Raw genomic sequence first — 14337 nt, 5'->3', positions numbered from 1 at the left:
AAGGAGTAAGCGTCTTTTAATTTCATGGCTGCAGTCACCATCTGCAGTGATTTTGGAGCCCAGAAAAATAAAGTCTGACACTGCTTCCACTGTTTCCCCATCTACTTCCCATGAAGTGATGGGACCAGATGCCATGATCTTCGTTTTCTGAATGTTGAGCTTAAAGTCAACCTTTTCACTCTCCTCTTTCACTTTCATCAAGAGGCTTTTGAGTTCCTCTTCACTTTCTGCCATAAGTGTGGGGTCATCTGCATATCTGAGGTTATTGACATTTCTCCCGGCAGTCTTGATTCCAGCTTGTGCTTCCTCCAGCCCAGTGTTTCTCATGATGTACCCTGCATATAAGTTAAATAAGCAGGGTGACAATATACAGCCTTGACGTACTCCTTTTCCTATTTGGAACCAGTCTGTTGTTCCATGTCCAGTTCTAACTGTTGCTTCCCGACCTGCATACAGGTTTCTTAAGAGGCAGGGCAGGTGGTCTGGTATTCCCATTGCTTTCAGAATTTTCCACAGTTGATTGTGATCCACACAGTCAAAGGCCTTGGCATAGTCAATAAAGCAGAAATAGATGTTTTTCTGGAACTCTCTTGCTTTTTAGATGATCCAGCGGATGTTGGCAATTTGATCTCTGGTTCCTCTGCCTTTTCTAAATCCAGCTTGAACATCTGGAAGTTCACGGTTCACGTATTGCTGAAGCCTGGCTTGGAGAATTTTGAGCATTACTTTACTAGCGTGTGAGATGAGTGCAACTGTGCGGTAGTTTGAGCATTCTTTGGCATTGCCTTTCTTTGGGATGGGAATGAAGACTGACCTTTTCCAGTCCTGTGGCCACTGCTGAGTTTTCCAAATTTGCCGGCATACTGAGTGCAGCACTTTCACAGCATCATCTTCCAGGATTTGAAATAACTCAACTGGAATTCCATCACCTCCCCTAGCTTTGTTCGTAGTGATGCTTCCTAAGGCCCACTTGACTTCACATTCCAGGATGTCTGGCTCTTGGTGAGTGATCACACCATCGTGATTATATGGGTCATGAAGCTCTATTTTGTACAGTTGTTCTGTGTATTCTTGCCACCTCTTCTTAATATCTTCTGCTTCTGTTAGGTCCCTACCATTTCTGTCCTTTATCGAGCCCATCTTTGCATGAAATGTTCCCTTGGTATCTCTAATTATCTTGAAGAGATCTCTAGTCTTTCCCATTCTGTTGTTTCCCTCTATTTCTTTGCATTGATCACTAAGGAAGGCTTTCTTATCTCTCCTTGCTATTCTTTGGAACTCTGCATTCAGATGCTTATATCTTTCCTTTTCTCCTTTGCTTTTTGCTTCCCTTCTTTTCACAGCTATTTGTAAGGCCTTCTCAGACAGCCATTTTGCTTTTTTGCATTTCTTTTCCATGGGGATGGTCTTGATCCCTGTCTCCTGTACAATGTCATGAACCTCTGTCCATAGTTCATCAGGTACTCTATCTATCAGATCTAGTCCCTTAAATCTATTTCTCACTTCCACTGTGTAATCATAAGGGATTTGATTTAGGCCCATTTAGATTACTTCTGGCTTTTCATTACTATGAAAAGCCCTGCTATAAATATCTGGCAATATTACCCTCCCATTAATCTTTTTGGGTTAAGTTTCCTACAGTGGATTTACCAAGTTAAAGACAAATGGTTCTTTGTAAAGGTGCTTCCAGATTAATTTCCTCCAATCTGTGATGAAGCCACATTGAAGACCAGCTTCTACCCTTTCTCAGTGTGGGGCTTCTGGTCAGTAGGCCAGGTTGACTGAGCCTATAAAGAGAGGCAAGGGTGCTGTGGGGATAAGAGTGTTCACATCAAACTCTCCTTTTTGAAAAGGCAGCATAAACGAAGAATTCTTATTCCATATACAGGTTATTTTTCCATGTGCTCTCTGAACTCAGCAGCTCACTTGAGATGAGATGGTGAGAAGTAGGAAGTACCCAAGCCTTCTAGAAAGGCAGCTCCATAAGCTAACCAGGACGACAGCTCTGGCATGCCACTGCCCAGAGCCACATTCAACCTTGTGACTCTGAGGCATGAGTTGGATGTCATGTGACTAACCTATCATGTCCAGGCATTTGTAAATAGTGCATTAAAAACATCCTGGTCTGAAATAGGTGCTAGTCTACTGTACTTGAATGCCAATTAAGATGTACCAGCAAGTTGTTTGTTTAGATTTCTCTAAAGGGATTTAAGAATCAACTCAGTGCTGGTGGTGTTAAAATCCAAGCCCTCAGTATTTTAGGAAGTATGGTTCCATTTTTCATCTTCCAAGTCTTAATTGTTTGACCCAAGAATGAAGTAAAACAATAAGATACAAAGATCTGACTAAAGTCTTCCAGTTCTATTCTGCAGTTAGGCCCCATTTTAAAAGACTCAGGATAATCTATGTCAAATATTTGCTTCCTCTCATTTTTCTATTCAACACAGAAAAGCCTGCTCCCTATCCATATCTTCAACACTCTTTCCCCTTCACCTCTGGAGCCCAGAACTGAAGTTCCTCCCAGCCTTTTTCCAACCATCCCAATCTACCCCCAGCTTCTCTCTTTAGCAGGACAGGCACAGCTTCAGTCTCCTATATTGTGGCTGTCTCTGAACCACAAGCCTACTCCCACTCAGGAGTTTCAGAAACATTCCACAACTGCACACATTAATCAGCCTGACATGAAACTTCAGTTGTTATTTATAGTTACCTTAAGTCTCTGATTGAAAGCATCAAACAGTAGTTTGATCCCGTCCTGAGTCAGGTTAAGGATGAGGTCATGGCTTAGAGGAGACTACAAAAAACAAAATAATAAATAAATACACACTCTGAACAACTAAGTATACTCATCAGCACCAGGTGAATTTGAAACCTTACAACATAAATGCAGTGCACAGGGAGTATCTAAGTGTAGACAGCTGACAGGTTGGTTTGTGAATTCAGTGTCCTCTACTTCCAGTCTGCAGCTGTTGTTTCATAATATTGGTTGAAAAGAGCCTCTTTGCCAGGCTTTGAGTTATTACCTGGGAGAAAAGTCAAAATTATGTGGGCATATAGGCCATTTTCTTTCACAGGTCCAGGGCCTATATTTATAGCATAGGTTAATTTACTGCTGTCAAAACTACAGAGTAATTGATGAGAAATACAAGCCTTATAAAAGGATCCAAATTCAGCAAGTAATGGTCAGTGCATGTTAGCTGAACTTATGTCCCTTCACTCCCAGGCTGTTTGTACCACTCAAAGGAAATACATGTTATTCTTTGACTCTTTTGCGTCATATTCTGGGACAAAGAAGTGCCTTGTGATCTGATTATGTATGAGATGACACTCTCATTCCCACCCCCTGCCCAACACACACCATCCCATGTCACGTGCACCTCTTTCTGTAAAACCCCATCTGAGATCTAAGGAGTCATTTCTTTATTTGTCCCTTCTGAGTCCTGGGGGGAGGGGAGCAGCAGCAGAGCAATGGACAGAGCTGGCCCTGAGACTTGGTGAGCTGGTGACCTTAAGTGTTTCTCTAAACTTCTGTTTTTTCATGGGAATACCGTCATCCCTACCCCTCCAGGGTTGTCATGAGGACAGAGACAGTAGACCAGAAAGCACCAAGCACAGCACTCAGCATATAATACTCTTTCCTGGAATCTGTCCTACCTGCCTGTTTCTGCTGCAAAGCAATCAATTCAAAGTCTGAAGACTCTTCATTGCCCCGAACCACGCTGCCCAGCAGTAGAAGAAAAACACCACCATTCAAAACCCTGTCCTTTCTTAAAACTGGCACATAGCTGTCAAAAAGATTTAGAGAAGTTTCCTCTTTATAGAGCTTCTTAAGGTAGGCCCAGTGATTGAAGGTGGTGCCTGTCAGAGACAGAGATATAGGCTAGAAGGCCAGGTGCCCCTGCTGGTGTGGGCCTCACTGGAAAAATTCTCTAGAAAGAGCTTTCTGAGATTAGTTCATACTGTCCACTCCCCTCCACCCCGCTAATCTTCACAAGATTATAGGCCCAGGTGGCTCCATCATGCCTGGCAAACATCAGAAGAAAGAATGTGGTAATTTTCCAGTCGGTCTGTATGAATGTTTTTCTAAAACCAACAAGACTCAAGTAAGATAACGGAATAATGAACCTCACCTTAGGTCACTATCCTCCCTCTATTTCTAAGAGGGCTATTCCACGGAGGTAAACAGGATGAAGCAACATTTCAGCATCTTTAAAGACCTTTGCTTGGAGTATCTGAATTTCTTTACACACTTCCAAGATCTGATCGTTTTTCCCTTGGCATTGCTATAATTTAGGACATAACTAAGCAGTATTCAAAAGCAAGCAAATCATCCTCACAATCAATGTTTTATTAGTACTTTATATCTCCAGAACCAAAATCACATGTGCTATGTGGTGTTTAAGGAGGTCCTTCCAGTTCAATAACGCTGTCTCTGTTACTTGTTAACATCTTTTCCCTCTCAGATGGGATCTACTTGACATGCACATTTAATTTCCAAGCTATGATCTGCTGGAAACAAGATATTTCTGAAATGTTTACTGGGATCAAATGATGAAGTAAAGAGACAAATGGGAAAAAAAGGGAAGGAGGGCAACAAGAAAAGGATCCACATTTAAGAAGCACCATATCAGAGCTCTGAGAGGCCATTTCCTCTTGATCCTCATAAAAAGATTATTCTATTATAAGGAAACCATCTGGAGAACCAGACTGGTTATTAACTTGTCATAGCTGTACAACCAAGAAATGGGGAAAGCATGGATCTGAACCGAGGTCTGGATTTAAAACCCTGTTGTTCCAGCTGCTTAGAAAACATTGGGGAAAATTAGCTTAATTAATGCCAGAACAACTATTTGTACCCAAAGACTGGAATGACAGACAAGATAGTGATATAAGAAATAAGCCTCATTTTAAAAATTGGTTAAAAAGTTTAAAGACTACTTTCAACTGTATCTAATCCTGGGTGCCTAAATCTGATTGAATTAAATGTACAGATGGCTACAATCAAGCAGCAAACCCATTATCCCTGTTTTGATGGCTGCTACTTGTCATTGAGTAATTCCCTCATGGTCTAATGCTGAGAGTCAGATTAGGTTAGGTATGATCTGATTGCAAAAAAGAGGAAAAGTCACCATTCTTCATTTTTCTTCAAAGAGAAACCACTTTGGCACTGTGGCTCCACAAACCTCTGCCCACTCCCACAAGTCCTGTGGTTGGCACAAGAATTTCCAAATACTTGCTTGGAAATTAAGCCTTCTCTGTCTCAGAAGGACCTCTCACATGGGCCTCACTAGGCTGTCAGAGGTGCACGATACTGTAAAATGTAATGTCTGGGTACAGGTAACATGCTCAACTCTGACACTAAGCCAAATGTGGAAGCCACATAGACGTCTCAGTCACCTTCACGTCAAAAATAACCTGCCATTTGCTTTAGGATCAGAAACTAATAGAAACAAATGGAACTAAAATCATCAAATTGGTACTTAAAAGGTCTCAGAAAAGGACTGAGAATATCTTGTAGCCTGTGTAGGATCAAAACTATCCCCCAAGGTTTATGACACACAGAGCACCACAAAGGCTGCTCCGTAGGGCAGCACAACGTCCGTGTCCTAGAAGAGCCATGGATTCCAAAGAAGTGGTATTTTTAGAGAGTTAAGAAGACTCCTATTTCTAAAGGTCTATAAAAACGTTTGCAACTTTACTTATAAAACCCAATTAAAAAAATTCTGGTATTCAGAAAGTTCTGCACCAGTGCTAACTTAAAATATACTCTTTCTAGAAACTGAAAAGGTCTTTGTAGGCATGTACATTATACTATAAGGGTAGTTTTTGGCACGACATTTAATAAAGATTACCATATGTCAGACAAAAGAAATAAGAGTAAAACATGTCCATTAATTTGAAACCAATGTTTTGCAATTTTCATATTATCAGATCATTCTTATTAAAAGGGTGAACTATACCTGCTTCTTTTCAAGTCTGGGATGTTCTGCTAGCTAGAAATCTGCACTGCAACAATCCTGAATGCAAACCAAAGCAATCGACAAAGCAGAAAAGACTACTTTAAACATGAAAGTGGAAGGGAAGTACCCTAGAAGACCAGACAATCCCTGAAGTGACCTCCCACCGAAAAATCCCCCTTTTAAGGGCCTGCAGGTAAGTCAAACATAATAAAAAAGCAAGTTTGATTATTACTGCTCATCTAAACTTCTGGCAGCACTAGATGATCAAAACTACAAATGTTTCAGAATCAAAGAAAATGTACTTGGTAAGTGACTAAGTGTTGAAGACACTCCCATTCAAACACATTGACCTAGGAATCCCTGCCTGTCAGTATCTCCCAGAGCATTAACCTCCAGAGGTGAGTCACTGATTAGGGATGCTATTTCAGTAAACAAATCAGTTACTACTCACCTGTTCACTGTAGAGAACCTGAACATTTTTTATGATGCGACAGTGCTTCTGAAGAATGGCCACCGCCTGAGCCAAAGGCATTCCTGAAATAAAGCAAGGACACCTGTGTGGTTACTTGGGCTATCCATTTACTGACATCTATCAGTGTACTAGGCATCAGTCCTTGCAGTAAAGCCAAGGGTGGGAATGGGAGCCACTAAGGTCTACGGACATACTGAGTAAATAAAAGTTTAATAAGCCCAATAACCAGTAAGATCTAGAGAATAAAGTTAACAGCAAGCACTAATAGAAAAACTGGACTGTATAAGGAGAAGGAGTAAATAGAAAAGACTTCCTGGAAATGGGGACTTCTATGCTGATCCCCAAGCAGGCAAAGGGGCTGGAGAAAGTCAAGTCAGTAGGAACCAAAAAAGAAAGAAATGCACTGACTACATGACTCTGGACACCAAGATTCTGATTCTCACTCTGCCATGATTACGTATAACCTAGGCAAATCCTTCTTCTTTTCCTTTCTGATATTTGTCTCCTCATTGAGTCAGCAGGAGCAGATGATTTGTAAGCACTCATTTAAAAAGTGAAGAATCATATGTCTACCAGAATCACCTTATTTTACCAAGAATTTCACTGGATTCTCACTTATCAACCCACAAACATCCTCTAAATCTTAACATTTGATTTTTTAACTTATGGCCCATTATAAACAAATGTATATATGCCTCCCTGCCCCAGTTTAAGAAACTGAAATTCCAATGACACCTCAAAGATTCCAGGGACTCATGTGTACTTAATTGCTCAGTTGTGTCCAACTCTTTGTGACCCCGTGGACCATAGCCCACCAGGCGTCTCTGTCCATGGGATTCTCTAGGCAAGAATACTGAAGTGGGTTGCCATGCCCTCCTCCAGGGGATCTTCCCAACCCAGAGATCGAACACAGGTCTCCCCCACTGCAGGTGGATTCTTTACCATCTGAGCCACCAGGGAAGCTCAGGGACTCATGGGGAACAGTAAAAGTATGTTTTCACAGAGGGCATTATGGTTCAAACAAGAAGAAACTCACAGAAACGATCCAAAAACAAAGTTTCATGAGTGCAAGGACAGTGTCTGTGTTATTTGCTGTTATTCACCACTCTTTGGATCTCCAGCATTGGGGACCCACATAGTGGCTGTTGAATAAACATTTATTTAGTGAGACTGAAGGATTATGGGCTAGGTAATAAAAGAAAGGAAGAGAGACCACCACATGACCTTGGGCCAGGACAGTGGCTCACATTCAAGATTAGTTTACCTCTGATTAGAGGAGAGATGTGCAGAGAAGAACTCACAGAGAAAGCAGTAGGTTAAAAAAATGTGTGGCCCATCTACATTTAAACCATAATTTGATCCTCCCTTTATTCAACGGCCCATTCTACGGTTTGAAGAAAGTTGGAGTAAACCAGACCTTAAGGTACTTCCCAGCACAAGGCCTGGAACATAGTAGAGACTTAAATGTTCGTTGAGAATATGAACAAGTTGATGCATTCATTCCTCAGCGTTGGCATTCCAGAAATAGAGGAGCATCTACGCTGTCTCTCCCGGGGGAATGGTAAACAACCATGTGGGCAAGAGAGAGAATCTCAGGTGCTGAGAAAGAGAAGACCACATGGCACAAACCAGTTTCCTGTGGGAGAGTTCTTTCACACCTAACCACATCAAATTCCTGGCCTTGGAATCTTGGGTCCTGAGTCATTTAGGAGTAACCTACCTGGAGGAGACAAAGCAGCCACCGATGACCAGTTGTCACACAGCTGCTAGTAAAGGAAAGCTACAAATGGCCTCTAAAAGGAACCAACTGTGTATATGGCAAAGAAACCAGAGAACTGTTCTAGCTTGAAGAGTTACCTAACCACCCAAAGGGTGTGGACTATGGTCCGTCTTCTAAACTCTACAAATCCTACACCTTACTCATTATTAGCCTGCTTATAACCCTCCAATGGTTTCCCATTACAGGGGGGATAAAACCCAAACAATATGCCCTCACCCAAGAGCCCTGAATACTTTGGACCTTGTCTACCTCCATCATTCCTTCCACTTCTCACCAAGCCTCCCAGCACACATCAAGCTCTTTTCCACTTTAGGCTTTTGCATTAACTCTGGACTCTGCTGGAATGTTCTTCCCATAGCTAGCTCTTCTCACTCTTCAGGTCTTGGCTCACACTTCACTTCCCTGACTGCCTTATCTAATCAAACCTCCCATCCCATTTATTTATCTGTAAGTCTCGCCTTTATGTCTCCTTGCTGATATAGAGCTCTCTGTCTTACAGCTGTATCCTCAGCACTCAATTACTGTGCCCAACACCACAGTAAGTGGTCCTATGTATCTGCTGACCTCTGAATGAGTGAAACAAAGCAATCAGGTACAATACCCAGATCCTCTAGCCCTTGTGACCACCCTCCCTCTCTGAGAATTCTCATATCTCTCTCCTGCTGCTCCTCTGACTTCCCCAGGTCTCGATATTGGACGATATTCCCTTCTGCTTATCCCTTGTGTACCCAACCACCTAGTTTCTGACTCACATCTTAATCTGTTTTCTGTGTAAATCAAAGGCAAATAAAAAGTTGACAGATAAAAAAGCAACCTTTAAATTTTCTTTTCATTCTACCCTCTCCACTGTATTCTGGATCTCAGTATCTCTAACATCTACACAGTCACTCAAGCGAGAGACCTCTAGATTCCTCTTCCTTACCCATCTCTCCAAATTTTCTCCCTAAACCCATGCCCGAAACACACTACTAATAGACATCCTTTCCCCCACTGAACAGAGTCTCTCTGACAGTGTCCCAGGAAGGTAACTAAAAAATAAGGAATCTGGGGAACTGATCTCCCACTAGTACATCACGCTCTAATTACAATACCAAATTACTTGCAGCTCCCACTGCACCCCCGCACCCCCATCTATCTTTCCCACTTAAAAAAAAAAAGCCCAAAAACTGACTGGAAGATTTATGTCTATGGAAGTGTAGATGAGAAATCTGGCAGCAGACTTCTGACAGGGCCTTCCTGGTGCTCACTGGCTCCAGGAATAGTACTGGCTCCTGGCTTCTAGCGATTGATAGGAATCCTCCTCTGAATTCTCAGGTCAGGTCAAGTCTCTTCCATAAAATAAACTATGTTTTAAATAATAAAATGAACTATTTCTGTAATCCTTCCCCTCTGCTAGACTAAGTTCTTCAGGGCATATGCCTACTTCTTCTTACTCAATTTTCAATGACTGTAAGCAGAGTCCACAGAATGAGCCTTCAACAGAGTAAGCCCCTAGTCTCTCTGGAACAAGGTGATCTCAGAGAAGGCTACTGTCCACTCACTCTTTAAATTTACCCAGCTTGGGCATCTTCACGATGAGTTAAAAAAAAAAAATTATTGGCGTATAGTTGATATAAAATGTTGTGGTTTCTGCTATACAGCAAAGTGAATCAGTTATATATGTATCTCTCTATATATCTATCTATAGCCATTCTTTTAAAAATTCTTTTCTCATATAGGTAATTACAGAATATTGAGAATTTCCTCTGCTATACAGCAGGTCTTTATTAGCTATCTATTTTTTAAGATTAATTTAAAAACAAATTTAGAGCTATGTCTCCACGCCAATACATTCTGTAAGTCTCATTGAAAACACTTAAGTTTGCACTGCCTTCACTCCACCATTGGTCAAGCCAGGGTGGTACCTGCAAAAGATTCCTCTCTGCCTAGGCTTTCTTATCTCTGTGTTGCTCCCTAATCTCCCAGCAGTACAAAGGTCAGGAAGGCAGCCAAAAAGCTGGATGCAGCTCTTCACTGTGATGCCAGGCAGATGAAGGCAAGAACTGGATAATCTGCATTTGCACAGTTGCTAAAAAGAAACCTGGAGACTAAGTTGAGCCCATCCTCAGAAAGGCAGAGCAGTGAGAAGCAGGAAATCCCTACTAGGCTTCTTTTTATCCTTTCTACCTTTCTGAGCCTGTTCCTCACCTGGAAAATAGAGGTAACCTCACAGGGTTGTGGTGACTTTAGCCTAAGAATATAATTCTAAAGCACAGATTCACTTCTTAGGCCTATCCCTACCTATCAGCCTAAATTTCAGCTTAAATGTGTTAAGGACTGGTAAGACTGAGAAAGAGGGAAAATTACTTTTTAATAAAAAGCTTAGGGAAGTTAAATGACCATCTCTCAGGCAGACATAATACAAAAACGTGGATTTTTTTGGCCATGTTGCACAGCTTGGAGCCTCTTAGTTCCCCAACCAGGGACTGAACACCAGCCTACTGCAGTGAAAACGCCAAGTCCTAACAACTAGATCACCAAGGAATTCCCCCTACGTGCAGACTTTCAAGACTCAAAAAGGAATCATCAAGGCTGATGATCATCAGGCTTATTCCCTATATGAGCTTTCCCTCAAAGTTCAGTTCTAGGTCCAACATAGAGAAATGCTCTTTTCACTATTTGTGGTTGGTATTCAGACAGCCTGAAAGAACTACCCAAATCTTTGATTCCTAGAAACTGGCAAACTTAGGAGTAGGGGTTAAAGTATCAAAACAACAGTTGATAGAAGCAACCTTACTCTCCCACCTCATTTTTTGCAAATCTCAAATGATACTCACTACTTTTGACCCAGAGACTATAGTTGTAGATACACAACCTAGTCACACCATCAAGTACAGTTTGAACCTATAGTCATAGTTTTCACTCTGCCCTGTGAAGTCCTGGGATGAGAAGCTGTGTTTAGGGGAGGTTCTTTCCTAACTAGAAGCCAAACAGCATCAGCAAAACAAATAGGCCTGGAGGCAATGATATCATTAGCCTCTCAATCAGGTTCTTGGTGCTTTACAAGAAGCTGAAGTGTTTCATACAAGTTATGGGAGAAGGGGACTGCAAATTCTCAATAAAACTGGCTCCTACAACCCAGAGGCAACTTGCTGTTCAGTTCAGAGACACTGAGCACCAGTAGATTCCTACCAGCAAATTTGTTCTGCAGTTTGTCACCTACCCCATCTCCATAGACAGGAGTCTTCCAGATTCAAGGATAAACTATAGCCCAGTGGAGCAGCTGACTCAGTCCAGTAGCGCAAATTAGTGTGACAAAAGTTCAGGCCTGCACAAACAGCACAAACACCGGCTCCCCACCCCCTTTTCCCAGTGCTGGAACATAAAAGTAAACACACTCTGGGGTTACTGAATGCAATACTTGTACACAGAAAGGTAGCGACATTGAGGAAAAGGGGAAAACATGGGCCAAATCCCACAAAACGCCCAACCTGCATTTTTACAAACCAAATGTTACTTTACCCAAACTCCTATTTCATTCAACCTTTCACTCTCTCCGCTAAAGTCTGGGTTTAGGATTACACCACACATCGACCACATTAAAAACGAGAAGGAAGCTAGTCAGAAGTTGCTTTAAAACACAAAAACTCTCCTCAGTTCCCTTGACCAGCTCCCCAGTATGTTACGATGGGAACGGTGCCTAGGTTTCTCCTTCCGGAGAGGCTACACAAGGTCCAGAAAAGCAAAGGGAGATGAACTACTAGGGCGGTATTTAAGGGTGTCAGTCACATCTTGGCTCTTTGGTCTGTAAAACGGGTACAGAAATAATCTTAGCGACCCTCAGGTCTCCCCAGAGGCAACCTGATATAATTATGCACCGGAGAACAGGGTCAGGCCCTGGGTAAATGTTTGGGGCGTGTCAGCCATTGTTATTGTTATTATTATTGTAGCACTGCCCCGGGAGGGGCCCCGCCGAGGCCTAATGCAAGGGCGTCAGGCCCGGCAGAGCGACAGGCTGCCAGGTCGGGGCCGGTATCTAGTGACTTGAGTCCCAAAGAGTCAAGGAGCCGCGGGCGCAGGGGAGTAAGGGGCAGAGCCCAGAGGTGGGAAGGGCAGGGGAAGAAGTAAGGATCAGCGAGAAGGGTCGTGCGGGAAGACCCCACACTCACCCAGCGCGAATTCCCATTGCTCGTTTCCCAGAGAGCGCTCGGGCACCACCTCCAGATCCAGCATTGGTTCGGCTCGCCGGGCCGGGGCGGCCTCCCTGCGGCAGCGCAGACGGGACCGGAGCTTAAGAAACAAAGCAGCAGGTGACTCACCACCCTCGCCGGCCCTCGACGGCCCGGCTCTCCACCTCTATCCTGTCGCCAGCGCTACTGGCTCCACACCACACCTCACCTGACCTCACCTCACCTCACTTCACCGGCAGCAGCCCGGAGCAGCGGCAGCAGCAGGAGCGCCTGCAGCAAAAGTGGCGTGCGAGGCCGTAAAGTGCGGCGGAGGCGGGGCGAAGGCGGGGTTTCAGTCGCGGGGGCGGAGCAAAGGCGGAGTCACTCCCGCGCAAACTCCGGATAAGCGGTTGCGACAGTCCCGCAAAAGCACAAAGGCCTGTGAGTACCTTCCGGAAGTGCGGGAGCTGTTGGAATGAGGAGCTTCACACTCCGTGCGCCCAGACATCCGCACACCACAGTGAACACGTTTCACAAAAGGGTGCGTGACCACGCAACACATACATGTGATATGGCTATACAGAACCTGTTTGCCGTCTACATGTACGTCCCACTCACAGTCGCTGAACGCAAAAGGCGAGTTCCGAGACCGCACCGTCTGAGGCCCAGCGGGGAGGGAGGATGTGGAGCCTCAAAGCTCAAGACGCGCCAGCGCCCTACCACTCCCGGTTGGGGCCGAGACTGACGCTGCCCGCCGCTGCCTCTAGTTGTCCAGGAATGATTCCTTCTCCTTGCGGCCCCTGGGGCTTGGGTCGAGCTCAAAGCAAGCGAGGAGTGGGTTTGAGTACTTGTGTTGGGGTGGGACGGGGGTGGGGGAGTTGGGGGAGAGAACTAGCTTAGAGAGGTGCTAAGTAGCCGACCTCCTTCCGCTGTGCACAGGCCGGAGGGCTGCAATCCGGACTGCCGGAGCACGGGCTTTGCCGCCAGCGCTATGTGGTTTTCGTCAAACCTCTGGTGCTTTTTGTGCCTGTTTCCTCATTTACAAATCGGGAGTAGGGTGTCCTCCAGCCTGTTCAGCCTGAGCTTCTGGCCAATGCCCTAGGGCACTCTAATACTGAAAGACAACCAGGTTTCTTCTGGAGCTGACCCTTCATGGACGGAATCTCTGGATTCTCACAACCACCCTGGGATGCAAGATTGGTCCTATCTCACTTTACAGGCGAGGGGGTAGTGGGTGGGGTTGGGGAAGAGGCCCAGAGAGGCTGGAGGCCTTTTGGTTTGAGGGAGTAGAATTCAAATTCTTTCCATTATATTGCCCCGGAGGAATGTTTTTAGCAGAGAGTGACATGCTGAATTCTTAAACTGGTTTGGTAGGAGTGTAACATGGGAGATTCTACCAAAACTTGAGGTCATTTCTACTGACAATAAAATAAACATGGAGAAGGCTATCCATTTGCAACATCCTATGCCAGAAGAATAGAGCTGAGTCATTAAGAAGTCCAGGCTTCCCTGATAGCTAAGTTGGTAAAGAATCCACCTGCAATGCAGGAGACCCCTGTTCAATTCCTGGGTCGGGAACATCCACTGGAGAAAGGATAGGCTACCCACTCCAGTCCATCAGTAGACAAGTGGCTAACTATGATATATATGTGTTAACAGGATGCTCCTCCCTTTTTAAAAAAATTGTAGCTGCTTTACAGGGTATTGTCACCCTGCTTATTTAACTTATATGCAGAGTACATGATGAGAAATGCTGCAATGGAAGAAGCACAAGCTGGAATCAAGATTGCCGGGAGAAATATCAATAACCTCAGATATGCAGATGACACCACCCTTATGGCAGAAAGTGAAGAGGAGCTAAAGAGCCTCTTGATGAAAGTGAAAGAGGAGAGTGATAAGGTTGGCTTAAAGCTCAACATTCAGAAAACTAAGATCATGGCATCTGGTCCCATCACTTCATGGGATGTAGATGGGGAA

General features: G+C 44.0%; 1 protein-coding gene across 4 annotated transcripts in view; it reads right to left on the bottom strand.

Moving 5' to 3' along the window:
- Positions 1-12744, bottom strand: part of PHAF1 (phagosome assembly factor 1) — a 29469-nt gene extending 16725 nt beyond the window's left edge. The window contains exons 1-4 of one of the 4 annotated variants that reach the window (XM_006072064.4): positions 12605-12744; positions 12361-12481; positions 6412-6494; positions 2711-2794 (exon numbers count right to left, since the gene is read on the bottom strand). In XM_006072064.4, the coding sequence (XP_006072126.1) occupies positions 2711-2794; positions 6412-6494; positions 12361-12424 (231 nt within the window). In that variant the 5' untranslated portion in view covers positions 12425-12481; positions 12605-12744. Of the gene's footprint in view, positions 1-2710; positions 2795-6411; positions 6495-12360; positions 12482-12589 lie in introns of all 4 variants that reach the window. The other 3 variants (XM_006072066.4, XM_006072065.3, XM_044932045.1) reach the window with 3 other exon arrangements.
- Positions 12745-14337: the final 1593 nt, after the last annotated feature.

Source organism: Bubalus bubalis, chromosome 18 (genome assembly GCF_019923935.1).
Source record: "Bubalus bubalis isolate 160015118507 breed Murrah chromosome 18, NDDB_SH_1, whole genome shotgun sequence".
NCBI lineage: Eukaryota > Metazoa > Chordata > Mammalia > Artiodactyla > Bovidae > Bubalus > Bubalus bubalis.
The sequence above is the reverse complement of the archived record's forward strand: the minus strand, read 5'-3'. Positions and strand labels throughout refer to the sequence as shown.